Raw genomic sequence first — 11,610 nt, 5'->3', positions numbered from 1 at the left:
TATACACACTTGTAAGAAGACATATACACACTTGTAAGAAGACCTATACACACTTGTAAGAAGACATATACACACTTGTAAGAAGGCCTATAAGAAGGCCTATACACACTTGTAAGAAGACATATACACACTTGTAAGAAGGCATATACACACTTGTAAGAAGACCTATACACACTTGTAAGAAGACCTATACACACTTGTAAGAAGGCCTATACACACTTGTAAGAAGACATATACACACTTGTAAGAAGGCCTATACACACTTGTAAGAAGGCATATACACACTTGTAAGAAGGCATATACACACTTGTAAGAAGACATATACACACTTGTAAGAAGGCATATACACACTTGTAAGAAGGCCTATACACACTTGTAAGAAGACATATACACACTTGTAAGAAGGCCTATAAGAAGGCCTATACACACTTGTAAGAAGACATATACACACTTGTAAGAAGGCATATACACACTTGTAAGAAGACATATACACACTTGTAAGAAGACATATACACACTTGTAAGAAGGCCTATACACACTTGTAAGAAGGCATATACACACTTGTAAGAAGACATATACACACTTGTAAGAAGGCCTATACACCCTTGTAAGAAGGCCTATACACACTTGTAAGAAGACATATACACACTTGCTCTAAAAGCCCAGTTCTTCAATTTGGTAAGCATAGTTAAATCCTTGTTTCAACTGGGCATGGTGACACACAACCATGGTACAACCTCAGCACTCTGGGGAACAGGCCAGAGGATGGAAAGTTAGAGGTCAGTCTGGGCTATGTAGGGACCCTGTGTCACAGACACATACACACAATCTTTATTTTGCATTCCTTAGTTTCATTTCCTACAGTTCAGGGTTTCTAGCAACTGGCTTTGAGCCTTTCCCAGTTCCCGCTGCTTACTGCTCTCAAACCTTTCCTTCGGGAAAGTCCCAGAGTCCCAGAGTCCCAGCCCCAGCAGACCAAAAACCTCTGATTTCCTCATCCATCAGGTTAAAGAATTGTATTAGATAATTTGTTTGTTCAACTCAAATATTATACTTTTAAGCCTTCCCTGGTCCTTCTCATCTGAAACTGCTCTCCTCGCACACAGATCAATATTTATTTGTGCCTGTCAAGTCCTGCACCACCTGAGGCACCCAGTCACGTGAGCTTCCACTGGGTGTCAAGAGTTGTCAACGAGGCAAGCATGGCCCCTACTCCCGAGAGCAACACTACCGGTATGTATACGGGGTCAGCCGCTCACTAGATAAGCTGCAAGGGCAGAAATCACTGGACATTCTCATCATGGCTTTGCACCAAGTAAATACAAGGAGAAGTTAGCCAACTGTAAGGGCAGACCTGGAGCCCTGCAAATTACCCACCCACCCCACGGCCCTTAGGTGGAGATCAGGAGCCCACGCCCTAAAAGGAGACTGCATGGTGCTTCCAGGAACACTACCTGCCTTGATGTGCCCCAGGAAGAGCGAGGCTCCTAAATCAAAAGGGCAAGTATGCATAAGATGGACTGGCCCGGGATGGTAAAGAGGAGTTCTTTTCCCTTCAGATAGAGGATTCGTGTTTGCTTGTTTTTCTTCTTTTGCTTAACTGAAGCCAGATGCTCTGCTAGGTTTGAGTCACGCACAAAGCTTTGAAAGGTGCTGGGAAGCCATCATTTTGTTCTGTTCCCTAAAACTCTCAAAGCATGCTCAGATTAAAGTGGCAGGAATGCAAACGTGACAAAAATGAAAAGGTCCTGCTGGAGGAACATTTAAAATGGCATTAAGGGTGGGATGGCCAGGTTCTGTGACAGACTGTCAACCTGTAACTTCTCACTAGTGATTCCTGGAATCAACCACCCGAGGCACATACATTTGTTTTACCGGGAGTGACATTCGCCCTGGAAACCCGACTTCTGTGTGCCCATTTGGCGTGTGAGGACACTCTGTTTGGGCACTGTGCTTTGTGGTTCTATTTTCCTCCTTTCTCTTACTTGTTTATCTATTTGTTTAAAAGATGTTAGACACACAGAAAACAGGGCCCTATGCATGGCAAGTGCTCTACCACATCCTCGGCCCTGAGATTCCATTTTCCAAGCCCCAACTCATGGGTTCCTAGCTCTGCAGAGACTAGTTCTGTCAGCAAAGAAAATCGCAGTAGGGACTTAGCAGATCCCACAGCTTCAGAGAACAGCACAAACCCACCAGTTTCTTGGGAATACTAGGGTTGGAAGGAAGATATAAGAAGGCACACAGGCTGTTGCAATACACAAAAGTTTATTATTATTATTTTTTTTTACTTTTTCTTCAGTTTTGGAGGCAAAATAAAATAGAACTGAACATCAATAAATTTTGTACAACAAAAGGAGCCTTTAATAGGGAACTGATAGTCCATGAACAGTTTCAGATCTCAGAGTGGTTTCCCTTTTTCAGAGACATGCTTTCCTGCAGTCCGTGAGAAGTTGGCACAAAGATCCGGTGGATGGCGAGGAGAGTGGAGGCTGGAGGCGCCCTCAGATCCGAGTCAGCTGATGCCACAAACTGGAGGGGAGGATGCTTTCCACTTTCTCCATCACAAAGTTCAAGGGGGCAAACAAAGTGCTGAGGAACTGCAGGGAGAGCGGAGAGACAGCCGTCAGGAGGGGCCCTGTCAGGACTAAGATCAACGCCTTCAGCACACCCCAGCGTCTTACCAGAGTTCATTCTGAAAGCCTCCCAAGGCTACAGCCCTCTTCATGTTTACAGGAAGTGTTGGGAGAAAGTGGAAGATACATTCCAGCCCCACCCCCAGCGTGACAGATAAGAAGGAAGTGTCTGCGACAGCCTCCCTCCCCCTCTGACAGCTGCCACAATTCCTAGGAAGCAGCAGTCTCCAGCGTGTGCCCCATCTATGAAGATGAGCATCACCCAAGAGGAAGATGGGTGGGTAGTGAGTGGGTACAGGAGCTAGACAATGGTGATAACTTGGGCCACTTGACTGTCTAACTGGCTGTATAACTTACCTTAAGTTAAACAGGCAATATAAAGAGTCAAGTCTACAATGTCAGTTTGCTTTGATTTCCTGATGGCTCCCAAATATGTGCACCACCTAGGCTCCTTTCTAAACAGCTTGCTTTGTGCCATGCAGCAGGGAGCGGAGGGCAGGTAGAAGCTGGAACACTGGGAAGCCCTGCCCTCCAGGAAAGGCTGTTGGATGGACTTTCTTACTCGGTTACTAAATACTTCTCTGCTTTTCACACACAGAGAGCAATAAAAATGTGTCTGTTAAGAAATATAATTTGTTTTATCAGATACTAATCAATTTCAGATCTACTCTGATGATGTTCTTGTGAATAACTGATTCAGTTCACAAGCTCGTATTGTGGTAGAAGCTGGCAGAAGAGATGTCTATCCAGGGAGGAGATTGGTATTGAAAAGGACTCTTTGCCTTTTGCCTACTGAGAACCAAGGCCTTGTCTTGCTAAGGTTCAATACCTGGTTCTTTATTGCGGAGTCTTTTGCAATAATCCCTATCCATGGCACAATACTGACAATACTAACAGAAATTTTGCATTTAAGTTTAGTTTGGGAAGTGAATATAAACATGGAATGGGAATATGGCTCCGAGGGCAAACAAATTTAGTAGGCAGTTTAGACAGTAAACTTAAAAGCATTATCCTTAGTGGTCACATGTTCTATGGATTGTGAATCTTCAAAGTAAGAAGTATGGAAGGCAAGTGTCCCAAATTCAATGACCACAGAATGGGATGTGTGTGTGTGTGTGTGTGTGTGTGTGGTGTGCACATGTGTATGTATGTGTGCATGTGTTCACATGTCTGTATGTTTAATGAATATGGAACATAGTGAGGAGGCCAATACCACTTGCAATTGCATTATGAAAAAGAAGTGGGAAATGTTCTCTATTCTGCCTTTAAATCAATTAGATACATTTGCTTGGCAAGGCAATTAAGTGCTACATGAGGAAAGGAGACCCTAGGATAAAACTTCCCCTCCTGAAGGCTCAAATTTGAGGTGTAGAGGGAGCAAGGGCATTAGAATGTGCACAGAGCAAAGTAATACATATAGGCCATGCTAGTAATCAGGTCAGACACCCAGGGGTGTTGAAAGGAAGAGAAGTCAGGCTAGAGTAGAGGGGGAAGTGTTGAAAGACCAAGAAAAGCTCTATAAAGTGAGGCAATTTAAATAAACTCCAATAGACAGAAGGACTATCAAAAGGTGTGCTACTAACACTAAGGATGGAGACAGGAGCAAACTGGCAGTCAGGAGTCAGGAGTCAGAATACGAACGGAAAACCGTCAGGTGGTGACCAGTGCAGTTTTACTAGAGTCTAGGCAGAGCTCAGACTGGTTGGCAGTCTTGAGTGCCAGGACGAACATGCAGCTGAGACACACGCAGCAACAGGTGTGGTGATTCCCTGCGCAGCCGGTGTTAGAGTCTCAGTCATTTCTGATGACCTGAAAGCACCCTTTTGTGAGTATGCCAAAACACTCAGGAGAGAGAACCCTGCAGGATGGATTACCCATCCTTCCCAGATTAGAAATGGACTGTGTCCCATCACGTATGAGGCTGGAGGGCACGAGGAAACACTGGGCCCAGGAATTAAAATTGCCTTTGCAAAATTATATGGGTGCATGTGTATGCAGCATACACACTGAGGTATGCCATGCACAATGACAGATGTCCAGGGCTGCGAAGGGGACAGCATTTGCCTACTGTATCAATTTCATAAAGAGGTTCCAAGTGAGAAAACCATGGACAAATCAGAGATTCCAGCAGGGACTGGAAGGTACAGTTCAGTAAGGAAGGTGATACCACTGGTGGCCGTCACCAGGCAGCTTTAGGAAGACTGGAGTTGGAAAGGCTCCCTCTAGGCCAGAGCCTGGGAGGACAGGCATTCTCACAGTCTGTCCCCAGTACAATTCCACACCCTAAACTGCAGCATCAGGGTCTCCACCAGAGTGCACCGTGAAGGGAGACAGTCTGCCACAAAGTAGACTCACAATAGGGAGCAGTTGTATTCCTTTGCTTCTTTGTTTCTGGGGAGAGCTGGCCTGACTTAGAGAAAAAGCTTTGCTTTTAGGTCTACCATTGCCTCCTTTCCCTGCACTGCAAGCCAAAATACAATGCCTTCCTTGCTACAGTTTTATCTGCATGGAACTTCTCCCCGAGGTTCTATGAGGAAATGACACTCCAGTCCTCCCATGTTTGTAAGGACATGCATACTCTCTCTCCCTCATGTCCTGAATGCGTGACTGAGAAAGGCCTCTTTTGAGTGCTTTCTGGTAATCTCACTTATTTACCTAAAGAACCCCAGCTGAGGTGGACCCCTCTCATACCACGCCACCTTCCTTCTTAGCATCCTCCCCCCTCCCTCCTCCCTGCACACATCCAGAAAGAAGCTATGTAGACATGAGGCCTCTGGAGTGACTAAGCCCTTCCACTTACTAAGTCGGCGGCTTCGGTAACTCCATCAGGAGTTAGAAAAAGGCTGAAGGCACATGCCTCGGCCCTCTGGGTGCCGCGGGCACTCAGCTGTTCCTTCAGATGTGTGGAAAACAATCAATACCTTTGACCAGAAACCCAACTAATTCCTGACGAGAAGCAGCAGTTTCATTTCCAGACTAAGGGGGAAATTTATTGCCTGAGAAGTTAAATCTGAATGAGCAAAACCAGGCAACTTGGATCAACCCATCTATCTCAGGGTCCCAAACTTCTGTCCAGAGGGCAGAGAGACACGGTCAAATTTCTAACCCAAATGCCCCATAACTCAATTAGTGTCCACTGCTGAGAAAAAGCAACTGGGCCAATAAAAAGGAGAGAGGGGCACTTCAATGGCCCGGTCTTCCTTTTTCCAAGACACTGTTACTTAGAGGAAGGTCACAGCTTGCAGCAAGCTGGGTTCGCAGGGGAAACCTCTTGCTTATCTGAATAGGTTCCAGTTGCCCTGTGGCAAGCCGACAATTGACATCCCACTGTGATCAATATCAGACTTCAAAGAGCCCAGGCCTATAAGAGAAGACGAGGCAGAAGTCAAAGGGTGCAGTCTCAGGGAAGGGGGGAGCGCAGAGGAGGAAAGACAGGCCCTGAAGAGCAGAAGGTCAGAGTGCTGACCTTCCCACGTTCTGTGCAGAGCTGGGCCTGCAGTGATAGCTGACTTATATGAGCAGCCTTATCTTAAGAAGCAAACATTCTCGGAAGAGCTAGTCCTAAGTCATCGAGGTAGATTAGATTGCGGGCAACTAGTCGAGGTCTCTCTACTCGCACCTCTCCAGTGACTCACTGTCTGAGTGTTGGGACTGGCTGTGTTAGTGAACAGACATGTCAGAGTTCCCACGCTGTGGAGCCTGGGGGGTGGCCTTGCAATCTCTATGCATCTACTAAAAGTCATCACACCCGGGCATTATCTCAGGACAGGACTGAAAAGGATCACTTTCTCAAGCTGCAAATGGCTGCAGATAGCCTCCAGGGCAGCTGCGATAACCCCCGGGGTTTGCCCAGAGGCTCTGTGAGAGGCCTGAAGGACAGAGGAGGTGCAGAGGAAAGGCCGCTGAGGACACATTGCTGGCCTTGCCTTCTTCCTGCCACCCACCTTCCTTTCTTCCTAAACCTCCTCAGACCTGGGAAAGGCTAGAACTCCATAAAGGATACAGTTTCGACCCTCTGGGCAGAGGTTTAAAAACACACTTGTTAAAACCGGGAGGAGTTGACCAAAGAACCACATCTTGATAGAGAGTAGGAACACTCTGAAGCCAAATCTACTTTGTTCAAGCGCGTGATTCTAGGTGTAAGAGGAGGAGACTAGACAGTGCTGATTCCCCACCCCCGACTGTCTGTCTGAAGAGTTCGAGGCTGTTGTCTGACCTTTCTAGAGAATCTATTTGCTATCTGCTCTCCTCATCTTTCTGCCAGCTTGCTCTCAGGAGACCCGTTTCCATTCCCTTCAGTGCTGTGGTTCTCAGCCAGGACTGCACACCTGAATCCCCAGGGAGCATCTGAAAATTCAAACGCATATGAGCCACGGGGTCAAGCAGTCAGGAGGAAAGGTAGCTATCAGCAATCTGTAAGCTTCCTTGGTTGCTCCAAGGTCCAGGCACACTGAAAGCACTAATTCTGGAAAGCTGTCACCTGAGGAGCTATGACAGGGCATGACATAACTTCAAATGACTTCTCAAAGGTTTACCTTTCATGAGCTCCAACTCCCACCCTCAAAGGCTGGTGGGGTCATTGCTAAAAATACAGACTCCTGGTGTGAGCATCAGGATTCTGAACTTTGGTGGTATGGTCAGGGGCATTATTGGCACGCTGGCGGCTAAAATTCCCTGAGATCCCCACCCCCAGCTCTGCCTGCTAAATGTCCTCTATTAGCGTGATAATGCTCACTGGAACAATGAGGTGCTTTTGCACATGTTTTAAAAATGCTTAAGAGGGAAACAGAAAAGTGGGAACAGTACTTATCTCCTTCCAGAACTGCATCCCGACTCATGCCATAACTAAATTATACTCTAATCTGAAACTTTGGCAGCGACTTTTCCTCAGAGGCCGGCGATGGAGAAGAAGGGAACTGTGAACAGCACAGGGCCTGGGACCAAGGGCATCCAGGGCAGCAACTCGGGTAATGCTGACTTTAGAAAAGATGTAAGAGACGTAAGAAAACTTAATTTCCCTGAAGAAAGGAGAAAGGAGTTTGAACTTCAAATGGGGCCTGGAGTAAAGAAGACCTGAGAACTTGCGAGAGAAAGTGATTTCTTGGGAGCGCTCCTAGAGTAGGAGCCGGCATACACAGAAGACAGAAGCGCAGGAAAGAGGGGCAGGGAGCACAGTGTGGGGCTCGGAATGGCTGCCGGTGAACTGGGCATGACCGTATGCAGGGAAGCCCACGCGCAACAGCATCCATCATTCACCTAGGAACACTCCTGTCCTAGCAACAGGACACAGGGTCGGGAGAGAAGGGAAGGAGATCCCGGTGGCATCTGAGGTAAAATATGTAGCTTCCCTGCCCATTCACTTAACAGGTCATATGAGAACCTACGATGTGAAGCTTTGGAGACGCAGATGGGAGAAAGGTACAGAAAGGCCCTTGCCTTCAAAGACTGCACAGTCTAAAGGGCACAGACAATTCCTTACCAATCATATAGAATAATATGTGATAACATAGGCATTCATGGGAGGCTGTGGGATCGCGGAGACATCCTGTCAAGTTAGGAGAAATGAGTACAGAATTACGAGAGGTCTTTAGGAGACACGTGGAGTGGAGGCCATATGAGGCATTCCCTGCGTAACAAGCAGGACATGGAAAGCCGCTGACATATGCAGGCCTGGTCCATCTGAGCACCGTGAGCACTTCACTGTGGCTGAAAAGTTGGTCTGTGTAAGAACTGTGAGGACGGAGGATAACAAGGCAAGCAAGGGCCTCTAGAAGACAAAAACGCTCTTTCAGTCAAGCAAAAGAAATGAGATTTAGAGCTCAAAATAACAGGGAACCAGTAGGTAAAAGCTGGGAAGTGGTGTGCTTATTGGAAACTCAGAAAACTCTTGTGTTAGTGTAAGAGACAGTGACGAGGATGAGCGAGGAGACCAGCTGAGAATTTACGCACCTCAGGCAAGAACAGCAAGACCATAAGCTAAGGGGGAGGCTGTGAAGACGGGAGCGCAGGACAGGGAAGGGAGGTTTACAAGGTGGGCACTGAGGGGGTGGGGCATAATTTGGAAGTTGACCCAGACAGGGTACAAGGCAGGGAGGGGCCTGAGAGAACAGGGAGTTTGTGGCCCGAGCAGCCGACTCCAGACCTGGCAGGGTCGCTGTGGAGACAAGAAGTACCGACAAAGACCATCCCCGCCGACCCCATGCATCTTAACGCAGCCGGCAGGGAGGTGACTGATGTTTTCCTCTCTAGTCCTTCTATTTGATACCCAGCTGTGGCAAAATCAGGATGCTCCCCTTCACGATCCTGCAGAAATTATCACTGTCTCCAGGGAAAGCAGGTCTTAGCAAGCAGGGCAGACGGTTTCCTACAGGGATCCATCTACCACCCTCTCACAAGGCTCTTAGTGGATGTTCCTATTTCTGAGTGTCACGTTGGTACGCTTCCTCTACAAGCTTTCACACTTTCTCAAGTGCGCTACCCAAACAAACCAAGGGTGTGCATCCATTTAAAATAATCACAAAAATAATCTGTGGAAGCTCAGATCTCATCCTTCATGAGCGAAAGACACACTATCCAAAGATTAGAAGATGTCATTCATATACACAAGGCCAAATCCCATCCCTCCCATTTCTCATTGGTGAGGAGTCCCTAAATTATTTCATCCTTTGGGACCTGATGCACTTTCTGGAAGGTGCTAGGATTTCTTTGGGAAAGGAGGTGAAGCCTGCACTAACAGCCTGTGCTCTCGCTTGATCCTTCAGCCATGGATTGCTCTAATGATAATGACAACTAAATGACTCTCCAGGATTTCCACCACATCTGTACAGCAGCTCATTCCCCTCAGGCCCTTCCTTTGGCTCTCCGGGTCCATCTATCCATTGCCCAAGGCCCCCTCCCAGGAAACACTCACAGCTTTTGCGAAGACGCCCATGAGTTCCGGGAACTGATGTGTCAGGAGGGCCAACATGGCTGTGAAGGAGCACAGTCCAGCCGTGAAGAGGATGAAGAAGGGGAGCTCCTTCTTGGGGTAAACTGAGACTTCATGGAAAGCTGGGGAGACCAAAGGGGAGCCATTAGGACAGAAGTGGAAGCATTTTAGGGACGCTGACGCCCCTTGGCTGTAGCACATTGGAAATGAAATGGGCAGGCCCCTCAACATTCTCCAGCTCCCATCTGCCCCTGCTGCCCTTGAGGCCTAGCTGCTCCTCCCAAGCCCACGTTCCACCTGCAGCACTTTAGTGAGAGACACAGCAGGGTTAGCTTGTGGGTGTCACACACTCATGAGCCACATCTATGTTTAATATACAGTGTTCCTATCCCAAAAGCAAATACAAAACAGCAAAACCCTGTCCAAATTACAAAATATACTTCCACAGGGAATTCCCAAATCAAGTGTGAGTGTGCACGCCTAGGTATATCTGTCCCGTTTTTATTTTACTGTATTTTAAATCATTATCATAAGCAATATTAGTTTATCTTATATTTTCTCTTGATAGTCTGAGGATGTCAATGGAGAATGCTGCCCAATAGACATTCAGTGAGGACCTCACATGTAGCCCTACAACCTTCAGGAGCAAGGGTCAAATTGCTAGGGTCATCCTCCACAACTGTAGGACACCCCTGATGATAAGTGTGCTCAAAACAATCATGTGGACTGAAGGCTTTTGGAGCATCTTTTACAGTGTTCAAACAGTAAACACTGGGTTTGGGTAAAACCAAAAGAGCTATGGTATCCAAACATAAACTATGTAAAGAACTAGTCTAACCCAATTTATCCCAGGCCTGCTTGTGACTATGTGGTTGGTAGAGATGCTGGCCGGGGGAGTGGGGCCGTGTGCACAGAAGAGGGAAACCAGCTGTGTGAGACCTTGGCAGAAGGGACTGTGACTTGGCAGAAGGGAAAGTGTTGGGGTCACAGCACTGCTACCGGAACCACCAGCATCCCAGTGACCCATTCCCCCATCAAAATACAAATCTACAGATCCTTCATTGCCCATGAAGGTTATTACTCAGAGCCCTAACCAACAGGGCTGAAAACAAAGAGCAGACACTATCTATCAGAAGGCATGGAGCACGTGAAAGCAAGCCTCCCTGCACCCCCAGGAAGTCAGCCCATTAAGGGACGAACCCAGGCAGAGTGCATTTAGGGCCTACTATGCAAGCAACCATACTTTTAACTCTCAGAGAATGAGTAGTGTCTACAGCAACTAAACCTCTCTCTATCTCACTCTCGAAATCCAGCCCTCTAAGAGGTTCTGGAGCGACGGATACTACACTTGAATCACGGTTCCCATTTCAATGCATCTGAGCCACACTTTTCTTTTTCATGATGTTTCTTTTTAAGAATGTGGTGTTAGTAGCTAAACTATAGCCATGAAAACTTAATTGGTTTCAACTAAAACATTTTAAAACACCACGCTTTTTAGAAAACTGCTTTCCTACCAGAAACCTGAAACTTCAATAAAGATCTCCCTGAAGGGGGCATCGAAAGGTGAATTATGGACCCACGGGGGGATTTCCGAAATCAAATTTATGTCATGTGATGCACCAGATGCCTCCCAGCTCTTTGAACACAAAGCACAGGCTGCGCTGGGGCGATTAGCATGGAAACAGGTGACGCACTCCCAGCGACCCGGTCTCCGGGCAACAGTCACTGTGTATCCGGTTGCTACCATTCACCATTGCCAGTAAGGCTGGCATCTGCCATTTTACTATGTATCAGCTCTCCAAAGCCATTCTAGGAAAATATTTCTATATTCTATAGCTATTAGATAGTGATGGAACTAGTGGTAGTAAAAGGAAAAAAAGGTTGAAAAAGGAGGTGGGGGGGGGAGAGAAGCCGAAAGGGGCTGGTATCTGAGGGAGGAAAGTATTTCCCAAGTCAAGACCACATGAACAGCCTGGACATGATCCTTGCACCCGGTTTGATTGGATAATAGCTTTTTAGCCTGGATTGTCAAAACAATGTTGTATT

The 11,610-nt window shown here is 47.0% G+C and overlaps 1 protein-coding gene across 6 annotated transcripts in view; it reads right to left on the bottom strand.

Annotated features, from left to right (window-relative positions):
• Positions 1-2,251: 2,251 nt before the first annotated feature.
• St7 (suppression of tumorigenicity 7) overlaps positions 2,252-11,610 on the bottom strand; it is a 228,515-nt gene continuing 219,156 nt past the window's right edge. For 4 of the 6 annotated variants that reach the window (XM_085683703.2, XM_085683705.2, XM_048448998.3 and 1 more), the window contains 3 exons: positions 9,547-9,686; positions 6,853-6,983; positions 2,252-2,600 (listed from right to left, as the gene is read on the bottom strand). In XM_085683703.2, coding sequence (XP_085539829.2) covers positions 6,873-6,983; positions 9,547-9,686 — 251 coding nt within the window. In that variant the 3' untranslated portion in view covers positions 2,252-2,600; positions 6,853-6,872. The remainder of the gene's footprint in view (positions 2,601-6,852; positions 6,984-9,546; positions 9,687-11,610) is intronic. The other 2 variants (XM_085683704.2, XM_085683706.2) reach the window with 1 other exon arrangement.

The sequence above is a fragment of the Myodes glareolus genome, chromosome 25, assembly GCF_982192425.1.
Source record: "Myodes glareolus chromosome 25, mMyoGla1.1, whole genome shotgun sequence".
NCBI lineage: Eukaryota > Metazoa > Chordata > Mammalia > Rodentia > Cricetidae > Myodes > Myodes glareolus.
This window is presented reverse-complemented; position numbering and strand designations above follow the sequence as displayed.